Source organism: Grammomys surdaster, unplaced genomic scaffold (genome assembly GCF_004785775.1).
Source record: "Grammomys surdaster isolate TR1022 unplaced genomic scaffold, NIH_TR_1.0 125603, whole genome shotgun sequence".
In the NCBI taxonomy this organism is placed as follows: Eukaryota; Metazoa; Chordata; class Mammalia; order Rodentia; family Muridae; genus Grammomys; species Grammomys surdaster.
The window spans coordinates 199,503-219,787 of record NW_021620446.1 but is presented as its reverse complement, the minus strand read 5'-3'; the positions used below and the strand labels follow the sequence as shown (position 1 = coordinate 219,787).

Genomic DNA, 20,285 nt, shown 5'->3' with positions numbered 1-20,285 from the left:
ACACTACTCAACTGCTGTGTGACCTTGTACAGTTTGTTTAACCTGTATGCCCCTATTTCTTGTTCTGTGAAGTGAAACACTCACTCACAAGGGGTTGGAGAAATGGCTCAGCAGTTAAAACATTGACTGTTCTTCCAGGGGACCCAGGTTCAATTCCTAGTACCCACATGGCAGTTTAAAACTATCTATAAGTCCAGTTCCAGTAGGTCTGACACCCTCTTCTGGGCTGTGGAGACACCAGGAATGCACCTGGTGCACAGAAATACAGGCAAGCAAAATACACATACACATAAAATAAATTTTAAAAAAAGTAGAAACACTTATGGTATTCCTATTACATAGTTTGAAGTATAAGGTCTGGGGAATGGCTTAGCCTGTAAAGCAGTGCCATTGGAAGTCTGGTGTAAGCTTGAGGAACAGAGTTTGAATCCCTAGAACCCATTTTTTAAGGCATGGTAGCCCACAAGATACAAAGTGTAGTGGTGACAGTGGCTGGGTGGCTCTCCCTTGCTGTGCCTTAAAAACTGTGCTTTCTGGTCTACTGAGAATGCTGGGTTTCTAAACCTGACTCAGTTCTGAATCTACTTCACCTTCAGGAGCCCTTAGCATTGTCCTTCAAATGTTGTTCCCTGTTGTCAGAGAGACTAAGACTGCAGTGCCTGAGACTGAAGACCATCACCGCTTTGGCTCTTGGGCATCTGCCACAGGATGTCTGGGACCTGGGACTCCAAAGTTGTAGCTAACTCCTTATCTGCTTTAGAGGAACCTTCTGAACTTTGTGCCCCATGCATGTTCAGGATTGCTGGTAAGAGTTGTGGAAAGACTGTAGTCCAGTTCCAGGGGACACAACTGACCTTTCCTGACCTCTATGGGTACCAGGCACACACATACACATATAACCATACACATAAAATAATAATGATTTAAAACAGAAACTTGAAATGCAAAGGCAAATTAAGTTCAAGTAATTAAGAGAAAAAAGAAAATAATAAAAATCAGAACAGAAATAAATGAAACTGACAGTAAGAAATTAATAAAAATCAAGCTGGTTCTTTGGGAAGAATATCATAAAATTCTAGCCAAACAAAGGGGAAAAAAGGAGATAAGATATAAGTTACTAGTGTTAGAACTGGAGAAAGTTTATCACAATTGATTTCATGAATTATAGACTTTTCAGGGAGCACTCTCAGCAACCCTCTGTCTATAAATTTATCAAAATGGGCCAGTTTCCTCCTCTTCCTCCTCCTCCTCCTCCTCCTCCTCCTCCTCCTCCTCCTCCTCTTCCTCCTGCTATTCCTTCCCCTCCTCCTTCTCATTTTGAGATAGGGTCCACTATGAGCCCTGGTTGGCCTGGAACTTGCTATGTAGATCAGGCTGGCATTGAACACAAGAGATCCACCTCTCTCTCCCTCCCAAGGGCTAGAATTAAAGACATGTACCACCAAGCCCGGCTCTGTACCAATTTTTGGAAGAATAAAATCTTTCAAATCCATATAGGTGGTAGTTTGAATAAGGTGTCCTCTATAGTTTTTAGCTTTGACTGCTCAGCCCCCATTTGGCAGCCTTCTTTAGGCAGGATACTTAAGGGAGGAAGTATGTCACTGGGGATGGGTTTTAAGAACTATTTTGAGTTGACTCTCTTTGGTTGGTGCTTGCAGTTTAAAATGTGAGCTCTTAGTTCCCAGCTTCAGCTGCCATGTCTGCTACCTGCTGTCCCCAACATTATGGATCCATTATGGATTCTCTGGAACTATAAGACCCCAATAAACTCTTCTGTAAGTTGCCTTGGTCATGGTATTTTATCACAGCAATGGAAAAGTTACTAATATAGCTTTTATCTATAGATAAACAAAATCGGTCAATACTTTGTAACTGTCCAAACCTAAGCATAGGCTCCCAGTTTTTCTGATGAATTCTCTGAAACATTAGAAAAGTGAATAAGAATTCTCTAAATTCTGTGTGTGTGTAGGCGCATGCCTTTAGTCCCAGCACTCAGAAGGCAGAGGCAGGTAGATCTCTGTGACTTTGAGGCCAGCTTGGTCTACTGACAAAGTTCCAAGACAGCTAGAGCTGTTACACAGAGAAATCCTGCCTCACAAACCAAACCAAACCAAACCAAACCAAACCAAACCAAACCAAACCAAACCAAACCAAACCAAACCAAACCAAACAAACCAAAAACCCTAGGCCACTACCACCATCAACAAAAGAATTCTCTAAATATTAGAGAGGAAACATATCCTAAAGCTCCCAACTTTTAAAAGTTGCTTCTGCCTTACTATGCAAACCTAGCAGAGACCTCAAGACAAGGAAACTGTAGACCACTATCTTGTGGGAACACAGACACAGGTGCAGGTCTTCTGTTATGAAATAGTAAGTCAGATCCACCTTGTATAAATATAGTATGTATTACCATCAAGTAGGATTGTTTTCCTAGCAACAAAGATGGTTTAACATTCAGATATCCATTCAGTCCATTGCATCACGTGATGGTATCAATAGAGGCAGGAAAGAATTTGAAGCTGGAAGTGTAATCTCAGTTTTCAGGAAGCCGAAGGATAAAACAGAAAGTTTGAGGCCAGCCTTGGCTACATAGTAAAACTCTGTCCAAAACAAAGTGAAAACTTAAGAACTGTTCTTGACTTAAAAACAAAGAAATAAAAATTTCTTTTTAGTAGAGTAAGAATAAAAAGGACTTCGTCAACTTGGTGAAGGATATCTTCGAGACACTACAGTTAACATCATGCTTAATGTTGACAAACTGGAATATTCCCCTGTAACACTGAGAATAAGACAAGGTTTGTCTCTTACCTTCATACACCACAGTAAAACCATGTCTTTAAAAAGGAGGAGGAGGAGGAAGAAGAGGAGAAGGACCAAGCCTCATGCCAGTGCGGAAGAAGAGAGGAGAGGGACATGGCCACCCTTCCCTGTAGGGCACAACCAAGATTCACACAGGTTGCTTCTGCTTGTGACAGGCCAGAATCACTCCTGGCCTACCAGACATGTCCTAGCCTAAGTGTCACGAGTCTAGGTCCATCACAAGCCTGTCTTTACTAAATGAGTAAATTAGTAAAAATGAAATAAAATAAAGGACAACATCAGAAAAAAAGAAATCTGTTTCAACTCTGATGGGCCTTGAGGATAGTACACTGAGGACATAAACCAGACGTAGGTCAAGTTCTGTAGAATTATTCTACAAGTTTCCTGGAATCTTCAGATATATAGGAACAGAAAGTGAGCCTGGGTGCCAGGGGTTGGGAGGCCGGGGTGTAGGGTAAGTTCTTTTTTTTTTTTTTTATTGTAATATAGATCAATCTTTTTTTATAGGGTAAGTTCTTAATGGGGACAGAGTTCAGCTTTGGAAGACAGTGAGTTCTGAGGTGGGTGGTGGCAGTGGCCACACTGCACTGCGAATGCACTTTCATGACACTGAGCTGTGCACTTAGATGTGGGCAAGGTGGAGAAAGTGTGTTTTCATCTTATTTATATTTATTTGTGTGGGTGTTTGTGTGTCCATGTGAGTGTGATGGTGTGGGCACACAGCCCACAAAGGTCAGAGGATAACTTGCAGGAGTCAGTTTCCTCTGTGTACCGTGTGAGTTCTGGGGAGTGGATTCAGGTAATCAGACCGCAGCGGCCCTTACTCAGTGAGCCATCTTGCTGGCTCAGAAAGTGTATGTTTTGCTACTTTAAAAAAAATACGTAAGAGGGGCGTGGGGAGCTGGCTCAGTGGTTAAGAAAGAGCAAAGGCTGCTCTCACAGAGGACCCAGGTTCAGTTCCCAGAACCCACATGGTGGCTTGCAACTTCCTGTAACTACAGCTCCAGGGGTCTGATGCCCTCCCCAGTCCTCCAGTCACGGGTACACACACATACCATATACCTGGACTCATGAACTGAAAATAAGTAAATCTTCTTAAAAATATGTAAGAGGTCATCGGTTTCATTATAGGAGTCCTTTGTTTTTGTTGACACTCTTCCCTGACTCCCCTTTCTGTTTCCCCCTCCTCCTCCTCCCACTGACTCTGCCTTTCTTTGTGTCACCTGTTCTGTTTTTTATCCCCCCACTTCCTTAGGATTGCTTTCTCCCTCTCATGGTCCTCTTTCCAGTACCTTGACCTCTACTGTATATTCTGTCTCTCTGTCTCTCTCTCTCTGTCTCTCTCTCTCTCTGTCTCTCTGTCTCTCTGTACACACACACACACACACACACACACACACTCGAGTTAGAATCAGGATCCACAGAAGAGAAAACATGCAGTATTTGCTTTCTAAATCTGGGATACTTCAGATAATAATTTCCACTTACACCTATTTTCCTGTAAGTGATATGATTTTATTTTTCTGTAAGTCTGGGAACTCCCAATATGCTATTTGCTATAACCAAATGTAGCTCCTTAGATCCCATGCTTTACATGCCCAAGATCCTGGATCTTGTCCCAAGCACCACTAATGAATGAATAACACAAAAGGGGTCATTACACACAGTCTGGTTTATTATTAGCTTGAGTGTTCTCCCCAGGGCCCCTGTTGCATGTCTAACCCAAGGCTGAAACCAAGACCTTGGGTACAGTAATTGTGCTGTCCCACTGGGAGAACAGGGCCATAAAGTCAACTGTTATCACCTTCAGAGGGCACGAACAGGTCCATGGCTGCCTTTCACTTAGTGGAGGCTGGCAAGGACCCTGAACCCTCCTCATGGCTGATTCAGTGATCACCATGGCCAGTAAAGCGCCCTCCAACTGGCACTTCCTGTGGGTGGGAGTCATGGGGAGGTGTTTGTTTTGAAGGGAGCCAGACTTGAAGCTTTTGAGGGCAGACATTCCTTGTTTGTCTTAGCAGGTGAACAGAAGAGAGCTTCCTTTAAAGTGCCCTGGGTCAGTCCCTTGTGTGTCTTAGGACAAAGGGTAGGAACAAGTAGCCTGGTAGCACAGGGGCAGAATGAATGCCCTCAGGATACACAAACAGAGCCTTTCCCTGGGGTGAGGGAACCAAACTGCTGCACCCCCATGTTGTATAGCTGGACTGAGGATCTTCAAGCTCCTAAAATTATAGGGACTCTTCCTGTTATACTGGGAAACCACCCCAAGGGCCAAACTTCAGCCTCCCTATCCTCACAGAGCTGGGTGTTCAGGGCTCTGCCTTGTCCTCCACCCCCTGGGGTCAGGTGGGCATAGTGGTTCTCACACCACCCCAGGATGGCAGGCACTCTGACTGCAGTGTGAAGGGTGGCAGGCACCCAACCTTGCACGCCTGTCCTGAGAGTGTCCCCACCTTAAAGCTCTGACTCCTGTGTCTTCCCATGTTCCCCAAGGTGTTCTGTTCTTTCTTCTCTGCTCACACTTACCTCATCCCTCGAAGTCTGTGGCCCTGACACCCAAGTCCCCCTTCCAGGACTGCCGAGTGGGCAGCTGGATCTGACTTGGGATTTTTCTCCTCACTGCTCATCTGTGACTTGTGAATGTCTCTTGACCTGCCTGGGCTGGAGTGATGACATTTCCTCTCTTTGGTTGTGAGTTTGGAAGAAGGAACCCTGAGGCAGCTGAGACCTGTTCCTGAGTGAAAGTGTCCCCCACCCCACATCACATAAATCAGCTCAGCATAAGCCAATGCCCTAGATTCAGTATCTACAACCACAAAACCCTTACTAAAGGACACAGGAAAGTCTTGTCTGGCCTTGACAGGAAATTCTCAGGTACAGGATTCAAAGCATCAGTAAATGGCCCAGAAGAACTTCAGTAGATGAAAGAGCTAGTCAAGCCAGGCAGTGATGGCTCATGTCTTTAATCCCAGCACTTGGGAGGCAGAGGCAGGTGGATTTCTGAGTTTAAGGCCAGCCTGGTCTACAGAGTGAGTTCCAGGACAGCCAGGGCTATGCAGAGAAAACCTGTGTCAAAAAACCAAAAAGAAAAAAAAAATAGCTAGTCACACAACCTGAGCTGGATCCCCTAAAGCCACACAAAGGTGTTGTTCTCTGTCTCCCACACGTGTGAGTGGCATGAGATTGCACATTCACGTACACATAAGTAATAACAATAACAATAACGAGCAAATACACTTAAAAGTATAAGTTATTGGAACCGAAGTAATTGCTTGATAGTAAAGAGTCTCTGTGCTGGTAAGAATATTATGAATGTTTTTACAATATTTTAGATGTAATTAATGCCTACTAAACTATATATCTCCTCAGTGGGAGGATGTAATAAAAAGTGAGAGTTCCTGATCCCCCTCAGCTACACAGCAAGTTCAAAGCTAAACCTGACTTCAGGAGACCCTGGCTCAAGATAAATCAATAAATAGTGACAGTTAGAATGAGAATGGCCCCCATAGGCTCAGCTGTTCCAATGCTTGGCCTCCCAGTTGGTAGAACTGTTAGGAAAGGATTAGGAGGTGTGGCCTCACTGAAGAGGTGTGTCAGAGACGGTGTGCTCTGGGGTTCCACAAGTCCACATCATTTCCAGGCAGTACTCTTCTTTTTTCCTCACCCTGCCTGTCCCCTCCCCCACCCCGTCTCTTGTCTGTAGATCAGATGTAAGGTCTTACAGGTCAGGAGAAGTTCACAAGTCACAGATGAGCAGTGAGCAGCAGAACCCCAAGTCAGATGCCGTTCCTGTCTGCCTGCTTCCTTGATTTCTGCCGTGAGGGTCATGGATTCTAAGCAAGCCCCCGACTGAATGCTTTCTTTTGTAAGTTGCCTTGGTCATGGTATGTTAACACCAATAGAAAAGTAACTGATACACAGATAGTATTTCATCAGAATAAAAACACCTGCATGAAAGGACACTGGAAAGACAAGAAAATACAGGAGAAAAAGAAAATTTGAATCTATCGACCTGCCATGAGATTAATACCCAGATGACACAAATAATGCCTCCCAGTCAGTATCTACCCTCTGCCCAAACAACCCAATTTAAAAATGGGTGAAAGGAGATTGGAGAGATGGCTCTGCAGTTAGTAGCACTTGTTCCTCTTGGAGAGGACACAGGATTGTTTCCCATGCCCACATGGTGGCTTACAGTCATCTGTAACTTCAATTCTAGAAGAATCAATGCCTTCTTCTGCCCTCCATGGGACCAGGTACTCAATGTGGTATGCTTGTGAACATTTGGACAAATCTCTCTCTGTCTCTCTCTGTCTCTGTCTCTGTCTCTGTCTCTCTCTCTCACACACACACACACTAATTTTTTGAGATCCCTCCCTCCCAGCCTCTACAATTCTGAGGTCACTTTTTCTGCTTGTAGATCTTGTTTGCTAGTTCTGAGAAGATGGATGGGGGCAGGGGCGCAGAGCACTGCTCTATGAGACTCTTGAGGCGGTTGTAACTGTCTTCCTCATACTTGAAGAACATAGACTGCAGATCCAGCGCCTCATACAGTGCTTTCACCCAGGCCACTTTTTCTGAGTCCTTCTGCCCATAATTCTCTAAGATCTGGAACTGTTGAGGAGTGGCTCGTAGCAGACACTGAACCACCAGCCAGCTGCATTTGTTGTCCTGGATGTCAGTGCCAATCTTTCCAGTCACACTGGGGTCTCCAAAGAGATCAGTGTAGTCATCCTGGACCTGAAAGAACTTGTCTATCTCTAGCAGGATCTTCAGGGCATTGGCATTTTCCTTCTCCCCATCAATGCCATGTACATGGCAGCCGTGACAGGCAGGTAGAAAGAGTAGAAAGCTGCCTTGTACTTGACAATAGACTTGTACCTCTTTTCAGTGTATCTACCAAGATCTACATGGCCCTGGGGTGCTGTGATGAGGTCTAGAGTCTGCACGATCTCAGGCTGATAGGAACTCTACAGAAAGAGCTCCAGAAGGTTCAGATAGTAGGGTTGCCCCCTGCAGTAGAACTTCAGCAGGCGGTAGATGGAGGCTTCCAGAAGCAGAGCATCGTTGATGGCATCTAAGCCTATGCCTGGCTTCTGACACCAGCAGATCTGCCCACGGCGAGTGAGGGAAGAGTCCATGATGTCATCTGGAGCAGTTCTACACACCGGCCCACAGTCATGGCCTGCTGGGGACTCTCAGCATCCTGTTTCCGTTGCTCCACCAGCTCCTGGAAGGCTTGTACCATGGTCAAACCCTGGTTGTACTTGCTTCCTATGGCATTGTACTCCAGAATCTCCTTGAGCCGGGTAATAACATCCCCTGTTTCTGGGTGTCCCCAGATCATCCTCAGTCAGCACTGTGATGATTTGTGAGAAATGCTGAATGAAATTCTGCTTTTCTTGGTTATAAACATCCAAATTCTGGTTCCCATTCATTCAGAAAAAAAGGAGGAGCTAAATGCTCTGTTCTTCAATGTGGATCCTTCCGGGGCAAAACTCTTATAGACTGCATTAGTTAGGGTTTCTATTCCTGGGATAAAACACCATGACCAAAAGCAACTTGGAGAAAAGTTTATTCCATCTTACACTCTCAGGTTATACTCTGTAACTGGGGAAGTCAGGGCAGGAGCTCAAAGCAGTAACCTGGAAGGGAGACCTAAAACAGAAGCCATAAAGGGATGCTTCTTACTGGCTTGCTTTCCATGACTTGCATGGCCTGGTTTTGCAGCTCAGGACTATCTGCCTAGGGTTGGCATAATCCACAAAGGGCTGGCCTTCTATCAATCGACAGTCAAAAACTGTCCCATAGGTTTGCCCACAGGCCAATCTAGAGGGGAACATTTTCTCAACTGAGGTTTTCTTATCATAAATGACTCTAGTGGTGTCAGGTTGACGAAACACTAGCCAGCATATACACATAAAACAAACAATAAATAAAGATGAAAATTCTTAGCAGTGTGTGCTCTTTAAAATATTTAAACAACAACAATAATAATAATTTTTGATTGTTTTGCCTACATGTAAGTCTGAGTACCATGTGTGTTCCTGGTACCCAAGAAAGCTAGGAGAGGGATTTCTGAACCACTAGAATTGGAGTTATAGACTTTTTGAGCAGTGAAACAGGTGCTGGAAATCAAAGCTAGGTCCTTTCGAAGAGTAGCCAGTACTCTTAACTGCTGAGCCATCTCTCTGGTTCCTAATAAAGTTTTTTTTTTTTTTTTTTTTTTTTTTTTTTTTTTTTTTTTTTTTTTTAATGGAGAAAAAGAAAGGGCTGGAGAGATGGCTCAGTGGTTAAGAGCATTGAGTGCTCTTCCAGAGATCCTGAGTTCAATTCCCAGCAACCACATGGTGGCTCACAACCATCTGTAATGGCATCTGATGCCCTCTTCTGGTGTGTCTAAGACAGCTACAGTGTACTCATATAAATAAAAATAAATAAATCTTTAAAAAGAAAAAGAAAAAAGCAACAGACTTGAATGGCCGTATCTACTAGGGGAAGACCATCATTAAAAAAATAAAACAGCAGGACATGGTGGTGTATGCCATTATCCCATCACTTGGGAGGCAGGGGAATGGGCCCGGGGGTAGAGGGTAGGGGTAAGGGGTTAGCGGGTAGGGAAAGGAGGCAGGCAGATCCCTGTAAAGTTGACTCTAGCCTGATCTATATAGTAAGTTCCAGAACATCCAAGGATACATAGTGAGACCTGGTCTCAAAATGAAATAATATAAAATAAAGCACAAATAGAAAAAAAAAAGAGAATAAGACAAAAAGATGTCAAACTCACAGAAACCAAATGCAGCCACTGTGGGTAAGTCTGTGATTGCTGAAAAGAAATGAAAATAGGAATTCACATCCTTGTAGTTTCTGAGTGAGGAACCATCACTCACTGGATCCCAATTGTTTATCACAAATGAACAGATTGTCAAATGAGGCCAGGACCAGCAGTGGGACATTGTTCAGGCACAAAAATGAAGGGATTCAGGCTGGGCCATTACTTGGGCAAACCTTGAGCCAGTCAAGGACAATGAGCAAATGAAGAAATCTACGATTCTACGTAACTGAAGCACACAGAACAGACACATTCAGAGATACAAAGTAGCAAAAGGTTGAGACCAGAGGATTGCTTTGATTTAGAGGCCAGCCTGGACTAAAGAGTACATCTGAGGCCAGCTTAGGGTACATAGTAAGACCTCAAGCAAACAAACACTGAATCAACCAAACAGCGACAACAAAAATCCAAAAACAAACAACACAGCAACAAGCAAAGCAAAACAAAGCAAACTCGGAAGTGACAGAAAGCAGGAAGAACCTGGAGTTATTGCTTTATGGGTAAGGGGTTTCTGCTTGGGGTAATAAGAGTTTGATAAATAATAGTGGATGATTGCACAATATTTTGGGTTAACGCCATTGAGCTGTACACTTAAAATGGCAAAAACAAGCTTCGTGCTTTCACCCTCACTAACACTCCCTCCACCCTCTGCCCCGCCCCGCAAGCCCACTGGCGACCTCCACTGTTTGGAACAGCATCTGCGTTTCTGAACATCCAGTCTATCAAACCATCTCAAATTGCTTTCCTGCAGTAGTTCCTCTGTCCAGAGAGCCCTGTTTTTGTCACTGTCACCACAAGGACCTGTAGCTGACGGTCACAGGATACGTCATCAGCCTCGGCACCTGCATCCCGTAATTTGCCTTATTCTGCAGCACGCTGTGCGCTTGGCACTTGGGCACACACACTCCTGTGCTCTGAACTCAAGACTTCTCTGAACCCTGCCCACACCCCGTGTTCTGCTGGCGATCGCCAAGGTCAGACAACAGTTCCACAGCTCCACCTGCAGGGCGCAAGGGAAATTCTTGGGTCGCAGGCAGATCCATTTTATGAGGTCAGTATTCCTAGACATTTGCAGCGGAGGTGAATTTCTCCTCCCTCCGTCACACCCTATTATTTCTGTTCCCCAAACAGACCCTCAGCATCTCCTGACTCTTCCTTGGCTCATGCCTCCGCTAACACTTAGGAGAACAAAGGTGTCCCTCCACACACCTTTTCTCCTCAACTCTTTCCCTGAGCAAATCCCCACAGGTCCTGCGTCTCTCAGGTCTCTCCTGCGCCTCCTGTTTTGTTTTGTTCACAGGCACAGTCCCTGGCAGGCTGTAGAAACACAAGCTGTGTTGTTGTACAAGTGAGTCTAGTGGTTCCAACAGTCAGGGGATGGATTTGCCCTTGTGACATTTAATTTTGTTGTTTAATAGAGTTGATTTGGCCTTATGGCTGGGAGCAGTGGCAAGACTGACTGGCATGGTGGCAGGAGCCAGAAACTGGGTGTTTATGTCTTGAACCTCAAGCGTGAAGCTGAGACTGACATTTCAAATTAAAAGACATTTTTAAAGATGAATTTATGTGTATGATTGTTTGCCTGCATGTATATATGAGTACTGCATGTGTGCAGGGTGCCATCAGAGGTCAGAAAAGGACGTGGAACTGGAGTTGCAGATGGTTGTGAGCCATCATGAGGGTGCTGGGATGACAGCCTGGGTCCTCTGCCAGAGCAAACAAGCACTTTCCCCACTTAGCCATTTCTGCAGCCCACAGTGCAGACATTTTGAATCTTATAAGCATTGAGTGTATTTATCAGTTTTGAGTAATACATATGAAACAAAAAATTAGGTACTATTTTAATAAATTAATGTGAAAAACTAATATAAAACCCCCATACCTTCGTTGGTCTGATTCTGTGCATGTTCAAGCCTGCCTCAGTCCTTCGTGTCCTCCATATGTTTGTCTTAGAATTCACTTTTAAACTCCCTCGAAAAGAAAAGTCTTTCGGAATTTTCTTAGAATTGCCCTCACTAAAGCCATGGTATAATCTACGGGAACTGGCACTGGTAAAAAAAAAAAAAAAGTCACATTTTTTTTGAAGTTCACGAATGCAACTATTTATGGCCTCATTAACTTTTCTCCAGAATATTTTGTGCATTTGTCACATGTCTTACAGCTGATATTTCTGATGTTTCAGAAGATGCCATTGTTTGGCTTATTTGGATATTAATCTTATCCAAAAATACCCTCAAGGTCATACTTAGAACAATAATGTTTGAATGAATGTCTGACGGCAAGATGAGTCATCACAGTGTCGAATGTTTCTTCTTGCTTTGGGCACTGCTGAGCATTCAGGATGGGGCTCTGCTGTGTGCAGAATAAGGTGTTAATGGGAGTGGTGGCATCTGAAAAAAAAAACCTATCCTAATTGGCAGTTTATCTGTGTACCTAAAACTTTCTTTAACAACAAAACAAAACAAGCCAGGTGGTGGAGGCACATGCCTTTGATTCCAGCACTTTGAGAGGCAGAGAGGCAAGCAGAACTTTGTGAGTTTGAGGCCAGCCTGGTTTACAGAGCAAGTTCTAGGACAGCCAAAGCTACAAAGAGAAACCCTGTCTCAAAAAACCAAAAGAACCAAAACAGCAAACAAACAAACCCCAACCCTTTCATGAACCTAGAAGATCTGAAGCAGGCCCGTCTTGATCTAGCAGTACCGCCTGGGGCCACACATGGCCAGCCCTTCCCTTCACTGAGAGTCTCAGACAGCCATAGAAGTAAAGACATCTGTCAATATCCCACTAGGAAATGGGCTCAGACTTGTGTGTTAATAGTGAGGGCTGTGCTGGGAAGCAGAGCTGGGGAGCAGATCTCAGGCTTAGGAGGAGCACACAGCCTGGCAGATACTGTGAATCACCTCTGGACCTGTGAAGGGACCCAGCTTACTTGGATTTGGCTCTGGCTCACAGAAACACAGAGTTGGATAAGCATGCTATGTCTAGTTGCTGGGTTAGTGGCTGCTTGCTGCACAGAACTGGTGCTCCCTGGTACCTCAGGTGTGCATGACTGTGGAAGACCTGATGCTCCACTCTGCAGTGCATGGTGCATCTGTGTTACATCAGACACCATTTACCACAGCAAGCAGAAAAGGAGGATCGATGGGGCATCACTGCAAAGTAAAAGGACAGAAAAGCTACTATTTTTACGTCTCATTCTCCCTGACTGTGTCCATTCAGTCAAGAGTCTGCAGGGCCGCAGAACCGGCAGGAGGAAAAGCAGGAGGAGGAAGGGGAAAAGAAGAGAGGTAGGTTAATTTTAGGAACTGGATTCCTTAATTATGGGGCTTTGGGGGACGGGGCCCAGAGCCTGATGGGAAGCTGGCAGCTAGAGATCCAGGGCAGTGCTAACTTTGTACCTGCACCCGAAGTTGTCTGGAGGTAGAATTCTGTCTTGCTCGAGGTTATATCAGACTTTGTTTTACTCATGGCTTCAGCTCAGCACAAGAACCACTCACACTATGTAAGGGTGTTTGCTTCATCAAAGCTTACCAACTTGCCTGTTAATCTCACCCCCAAAACAGTCTTACAGAGACATCTAGAATAAGTCTTGACCAAATATCTCAACTTCAGAGTCCAGTCAAATTGACACATAAAGTTAACCATTATATTAACAAAACAGACAGGGTTTGAAGCTCAGTGGCAGGTCCATAGGGCATGTTCTCTTGAAGAGAGCTTGAGTCAGTTTGTCCTTCAGGAAAGGAAATCATAGCATATATGTACAAGGATCAGAAGTGCTGTGTTGAAAACCGCACTAACAGGCCAAAGGCAGGCTGGGAATGCGGTTACCAGAGACAGAAGACCGCAGCTAATTATTAGACACACTGTAGCAGAATAAGGTTACCAGAGACAGACCGGGCAGCTTACAGATACACTGCCGCTGAGCAAGCCAGGCAGCAGAGGGAAAACCACACAGAGGCTAAGAGCTGCTTTAATATTTTTGGTTGTTGTTACTTTTTCTTTTTGTTCTTGATACAGGATTTGTCTTTGTAGCCCTGGCTGTCCTGGAACACACTCTCTAGACCACTGATCTGTCTCTGCCTCCTGAGTGCTCAGACAAAAAGTGTTTGCCACCCACCACCCAAATATTAAATACTTTTTAATGTTTGAGTTTATCTTTTAAATTTTATTTATTTATTTATTTACTTACTTACTTACTTAGTGGGGGGGGCATGCACAAGCCATAGCAGCATACCTGTGGAGGTCAGAGAATAATTGTGGGAATCTGTTTCCTCCCCCTACCAAGTCCTTTCTTGGTAGGAACTGAACTCATCACTAGGCCAATCCATCTTTCTGGCTGCTGTTTTATAGTTTTGGGTACAGGATCTTTCGCATCCTAGGCTGGCCTCTCTGTGTAACTAAGGATGATCTTGAACCCCTGATCCTCCCCAGTGTTGGGATGAGTACATATCACCACACCAGGTTTGCGTAGTGCTGGGGATGCAACTCAGGCATTTCCACATGAAAGTCCTTAACCAAGGGATCCTGCATCCCTCCCAGGAAAGACTCATCTTACTGTCTCCCTATGTGCTCTCAGTTGCCATTTCAATGTTACAGTGCCTCGGTGTTTACATTGTATTAAGTAGGGCTCCTGTCTGGATGACTGGTGGGCATCTTCATTTGCTGAGTGCCTGTTACTCTTCTGGTTGATTTGACAAAGTCTCTGACAACAGTGGCTTAGGAAAGAAGTTCTTCTTTTGGCTCGGAGTTGGAAGGTGGAAAGGCATGGCAACTAGAACAGGGGGCAGCTTGGTATGTTAATCCAGTCAGAAAGGAGAGAGGGATGAAGGCTTATACACAGTTGCCTTCTGCCTGCATTCAGCCTGGGCCCCAGTCCATAGGAATATGCTGTCCACAGTCACAGCAAACAGATCATCCTCTTCACTTAAACTGTTCTAGAAACATCCACACAGACAAACCCAGAAGTATGTTTCTACAGTGGGTCCAAATCCAGTCAATAATTAAGATCACCCTTCACAATGAGGAATGCATTTTTTTACACAGTGGATTGTGTACATCGGAAAGTAGCTGATTAGTTTTGAATCCATGGGAAGCAGCAAGTTTTTAATTAATTATGTACCTATTGTGTGCATCCACATGTGTGGTCACTGCAGACATTGAGGCCAGAAGAGGGCTTCAGACCCCTCAGAGGTGGAGTCACAGGCAGTCATCAGGTACCAGGCTTGTTACATGGGTGCTGGGCTCTGAAGTCCAGTACTTGTGATTGTGTGGCAAGAAGTTTTTTTTTTTTTAAAGATTTTTTTAATTCTATATATGATGAGTACACTGTAGCTGTCTTCAGACACACCAGAAGAGGGCGTCGGATCCCATTACAGATGGTTGTGAGCCACCATGTGGTTGCTGGGATTTGAACTCAGAACCTCTGGGAGAGCAGTCTTAGCAGCTGAGCCATCTCTCTATCCCAACCATCACATCTTTATGTAAATGAAAACAGTGATGGGACTCTCGCAATACGCCTCAGGCCTCTAAATGTAGTATTTGTAAATGCTTCCAGGAGAGCCTGCTGTGCCCAAGGCTGGTCTGCACAGCCCCTGCACAGAGCATGAGGGTCCCCTTTAGCTGACTTCCAGGTGCTGCTGGCTTTCTTCAGATCCCACATTCTGGAAACCTGTTTTACGGGATATAGATAGGAACCCAGTGTCAAGTGCACGGTAGGAGACTATCAGTGACCTCTGGGCACCCAAGAGGTAAAGCATCCCCGTGGAGTGGAGTCTCAGGGAACACTACCCCATTTCTGTTCATTACTTTCCCTTGCAGCTCCTGTACTTCCAAATCTGGGCACAGGGTGGTGCCCTGTGGCCATGATTGTACACTCAGATTTCCAGGGGTCCTGCAAACAGAGGTGAACTTCATTTTTACAGGAACAGTGTTCAGGCTAAAGGCCTTCCTAGAACCTGGGTATAAGGACAGGGCCACGGTGGTGCCACATGCATAAATTTTGTGTTTGAATGCCAAGGGCAAGTGTCTACCATACATACACCATACAGATAAGCACTCATGTTCAGGCTAAGCTAGGGTCAGCTGGCCTGTACTGAGACTTCTCCATGGCTCAGTTTTCTTGGCTGCTCCTTGGGGCCTTCATTTCTATTCTATACTGTACTTCGCTGTTTTCTCCTTCTCCCTACAAGATTGTTTCCTTTAAGTATAAAGGCAGACCAGAGAGGAGAGGCAACCACTTTATTACTCGGAATAGCAGGATAGAGACCACTTCAGTGAAGGAATGAAGAGGGTTGGGTTGTGCCTGGAGAGTTCTGGAAGGTCAGAACATCTGGGGTGGGGGGCGGAATGGGAAGGGAGTGGAGGGCTGTCACTGGTGTGACCACATGGGTTCTAGGGGGACCTATAGATTCTCTGTGCACTGTCTGCCCCCTCCAACCCTGCCCTCACTGAGGCCTCATCCACCATGGCTGGGCTAGGAGCTGTCGGGAAGACTGAAGCAGTGGAGGGTGGTGGATCTCTCTACCCTGTAGTCCATTTGAAGTGCCTTTGCAGTGCTGCACATCACGACCTGGGCTTGCCTGTACTACTGTATTAGTAATTGGGAGCAGTTCAGGTCACATGGAAACACTTTGCCCTGTCGTTACCTTTCTATAAAACGTCATTTAAAAAATAAAGTACCAGACAGCTCTGAAACAGGAGATACTCAGCTGCCTTGACGCTGCTAACAGAACTTGGAGCCATGCTGAGAAAGGTAGCATGATCCGGGTCTAGGAAAGTCTTGCAATCTGGGGATGGTCTTGTCAATAGTCAGTCAGAAAATGACCCAAGCCCAGAAAGGCTGAGACAGAGACCTCCTCCAGAAGCAGGTCTGGACTGGTTAGAGACAGGTCTTATTTGTGAAAGAAGAAACATCAGTGGAAGACTGAGCCTCTGAACAAATTGCTCAGCTCTACAGCCTTATCCAAGCTTGGAGCCCAAGGCTATAATTAAAGGTTTAGGCGGAAGGGATTACACCAGAGGAGAGGAAGAGGCCCCCCACAGCCCGAGGCTGGAATCTGGAGCCCAGTGCTGGGGGAAATAATATTCAATTAGCCTCCCCATCGGAGTCCTCCCTCTGACCTCCTTGGACCTGTCTCCTTGCTGGACTGGACTCGGAGCTTACGGAGTCTATGTACACAGCAGTTTCTTCTCAGGAAGAATAAAAGTAAAGTTCCTAGTGAGACAGATTCACATTATCATCATTTCTAAACAGAGAAGGGCCCAATGGTCTCCAGCAAGGGTTGTGGCCTGGCTAACCTTAGGGGTGCAGACAATAGCGAAGGACAAGGCTGAATGTCCTGGGACCACATCTTGGGCTCACACTAGTATTGTCTGAAAGCAACTATAGGGCACACTGGGCTGTGGCCTTTGCCAGCCATGACAATACCTTCTGATAATGGAACATTTTCCCTAAAGATAACTCAGCTTTTATCACTCAGTCTAGGTCAGGGCGTGATGTACAATGGGAACATCATCCATCCTTACATCTTCTTGCCCCACTGACTACCCACGTACTTATTCATCCACACGTCCTCACTGAACATGTACTTACTCATCCATACATCCTGGCTGAACATTCTGCTAAGCCAGAAACTGCTCTAGGTCCTAAAGACTCAGTGGAGAACATGGAGTTCCTACCCCTCACAAACTAGTCAAGAGAGCACACCGTGGAGCAAGATGTCCACACTCCAGATGTCATTTGAACAAAGCCTTGTGATGATATGAGAGAATAGAAGGGGGTGTCCAGTAAAAGGCACTAGTGTGTGCCGACAGTGTGTTATGTCCACTACAGGCCTCAGAGGCAGTGGGGGAGGCAGTGCATGGAGCCTGTAGGTGACGCAGAACATAGGCAGTAATGACTGCTGCTTTACAAGAATTGTCTGAGACAATGTGTAGAGAGGCCCAAGTAGACATGGTTGAGGTTAGAGTTTTGGAAGACGGGGAGCTAATCTCTGGGGTGTGGTGCTACTGGTGGGTTGGAAGCAGAGTGTAAATTCCAGAGTGAACAGAGGCTGTTGCTGGAGAACAGAACTTGGCCCTGAGGCTACCAGAGCCATTGGTGGTTAGTCTGTCCCGATCACAGTCAGTCTCAGATGACTGAGAAGCTGGCAGTGCAGGGCCAGAAGGTCTGGAAAGACCAGATGGAGATCCAAGAGCTTGGGGCTGACCAGAGGTCAGGAGGAGATTGAATGAGATGGAAGGAAAACCAGCAGTAGAGTAAAGCAAGGCTACACAGTGCTGGAAAACTGCCATTTGTACTTGCTAGGAGTTAGCTGGGATAAGAGGACAGCTACTGCTGGGGACAGAAGAGAGGAGCACATGGGAGGGAGAGTGGGGTCTTGCAGGGTAGGTCTCTGAGGGAGCAGGATAACAAGGCAGTAATCAAGTCTGGGTCTGGGGAGAGATGGACAGACAGCACACTATCGGTAGAGAGGCCCGAGTGTAAGAGGTCACCCAGCCTGGGGCCTTGACTGGGGACAAGGGTCTGGGGTCAGGCATAGTTCCTGCCCACAGGTGGCATTCAGAAAGTGTCTGGTCTACATTCTATTTTTGTTCCTTTGTAGCATAACTGTGAGGTCACTCAGCATGCAGAAATATATGCATGCTGGAGAATCTCCCCAGCTAGACCTATGAAGAAAAGAACATGACTACTGGTTCAGTGTATACCATTTGAGAATGGGAGAGCCAATCGCTTCTCCAGGAACCAGGTCACAGGACTTCAATGCAGGCTCTGTACGTATTGTTTGGTTGATACCCCAAGATTAAAGGTTTATTTTTTAAAGTATGCCACATCTCTTGCATTTTAAAGTCTGACTTTCCTGGGCTTATCCCATTGAAGTCTCTTTCTGCAAAGACGTGAATCTTGTATGGAAGGGCCTAAGTCATCTACCTACATGCACAGGGGCTCCAAGCAGGCTCACAGGGCAGACTGGCTCTCTCCCAGTTACCAGCAGTCACCCTTTCTGCCAAGTCTTGTGACAGGAGACAGCTGCAGCTCTCCACCCCAGCTATAAAAAGCCCTAGCTACCTACCTAAGTGAGCAGAGGTCGTGCAGCGGACATTCAGGGTGTGTCTTTGGGGCCAAGGAAGGAGTGCGACCCTGAGAATCATGCCAAGGCTCCCCCCTATCCTGCGGCTGCTCCAAGGGCCTGTGAAGTACACAGTGGTTCCTAAAGCCCATGTCTCTGCCAAGCCAGCCAAAACTCCTACTTCCGCCATGGTAAGTAACTTCTAAGGAGCATTCCCTGGGCTTCAGGGCAACAGGGAAGATTAAAATGATAAAGGAGAGGGGTGAATGTGGTGCTAGGTATCAGTGTTTTATGCAAGATGGTGTCTGAGTGCCAGAAGAGGCCACTCTTCTGCCTGTGGCCAGGCCAGACTCTCAAAGGGCTACAAATGGTGGGGTGGGGACCATCCTCAGGCCTCACATACCTCTCTGGTCAAGGTCGACAGTGACAGAACTAGGGGGCAGAGTTCAAGTAGGATACAGGACTCATAACAGGATGTGTTTATTCCACTGTTATGAAGAAAGGTGGGCTGCTCTGAGGGGGAAACTAAAATAGCAGCAAGCCTGATGAAATCTGACATATAGTGTGTCTGTCTTACATAAAAAAAGACCCAGGTCATTTGGTCACACACATAGAGCTATGACTCAGCCCAGACTAAGATTCCTATTCTATGTCAAATTTGCTTAAACTCAAGATTAAGGTCAATGGGAAGGACTGGTTTCCAAATGAAGTACTGACTCAGTTTCAAGACCTGGACACAGGCCTCTTTTAGAGGGAACTCAGGGTGTCATGCAGTTGCTACCTCAGAATCTGCTTCCCTACCTAAAGCTATAGAGAACTTAGGGCTCCTGGGAGGGGTTACCACTGCACGAGACACACAGGCAGGTGTCTGACTTCACCGAGTTTGGCTTCTGAATGGGTCTGCTTTCTGAGAAAGGCTCAGTGTTTGTTTATAACAATGGAAACCTTAGCTGTTCTGCTATTTGCATAGCACCCTGCAGCAGAAGACTGGACAGGAGCTGAGCCTCTGCTTCACTGGGAGCTGCTTCAGCTAGGCAGGCTCCTGAGTTCTGAAGCCCAAGGCCGTTTCTCCTGATTTCTGAGGTCATTCTCTCTGCCAAGGACTCCAGGCTGCCAAGCTCTCTGACACAGCAGAGCCTGCTGGCTTACAAGACTGCCTAGAGAAGCGGAAGGCAAATGGGGACTATGGCTGGCTAACAGAGAGGAAGGATCCTAAGGATGGGGAAGTTACCCTGCCTATGGGCAGGCCCAAGCCTTCTAACGGCCAGTGGACTCATGTTTGCTTTTCTTTCCATAGGAGCAGGCTGTGGGGATCACGGTCACATTCGTTGGCTTCTTGGTTCCAGCTGGATGGGTCTTATCCCACTTGGAGAGCTATAAAAAAAGCTCGGCAGCCTGAGGTGGCACATCCCTGAGAGATTACATTAAATGCTTCCAGTCCCGTTACTTGTGCTGATTCTTGAGCTTGGCACTCCTACTATCCAGTGTCTTGGTGATGCTAGGTGGCGAGCGTGGCTGCCTGACTCTGAGAATGCTCTGAAGAGGCCTGCCAGAAGGAACCA

At 45.9% G+C, this 20,285-nt stretch overlaps 1 protein-coding gene and 1 pseudogene across 1 annotated transcript; one reads left to right on the top strand and one right to left on the bottom strand.

Annotated features, from left to right (window-relative positions):
- Positions 1–7,224: 7,224 nt before the first annotated feature.
- On the bottom strand, positions 7,225–8,261 carry LOC114638514 (annotated as a pseudogene).
- Positions 8,262–18,647: 10,386 nt separating this feature from the next.
- Positions 18,648–20,169, top strand: LOC114638513 (cytochrome c oxidase subunit 8B, mitochondrial). The gene is made up of 2 exons (XM_028787035.1): positions 18,648–18,914; positions 20,021–20,169. Exons 1-2 carry the CDS (start codon positions 18,804–18,806, stop codon positions 20,120–20,122), a joined length of 213 nt encoding a protein of 70 aa, XP_028642868.1. The 5' UTR covers positions 18,648–18,803; the 3' UTR covers positions 20,123–20,169.
- The last annotated feature ends 116 nt before the right edge of the window (positions 20,170–20,285 follow it).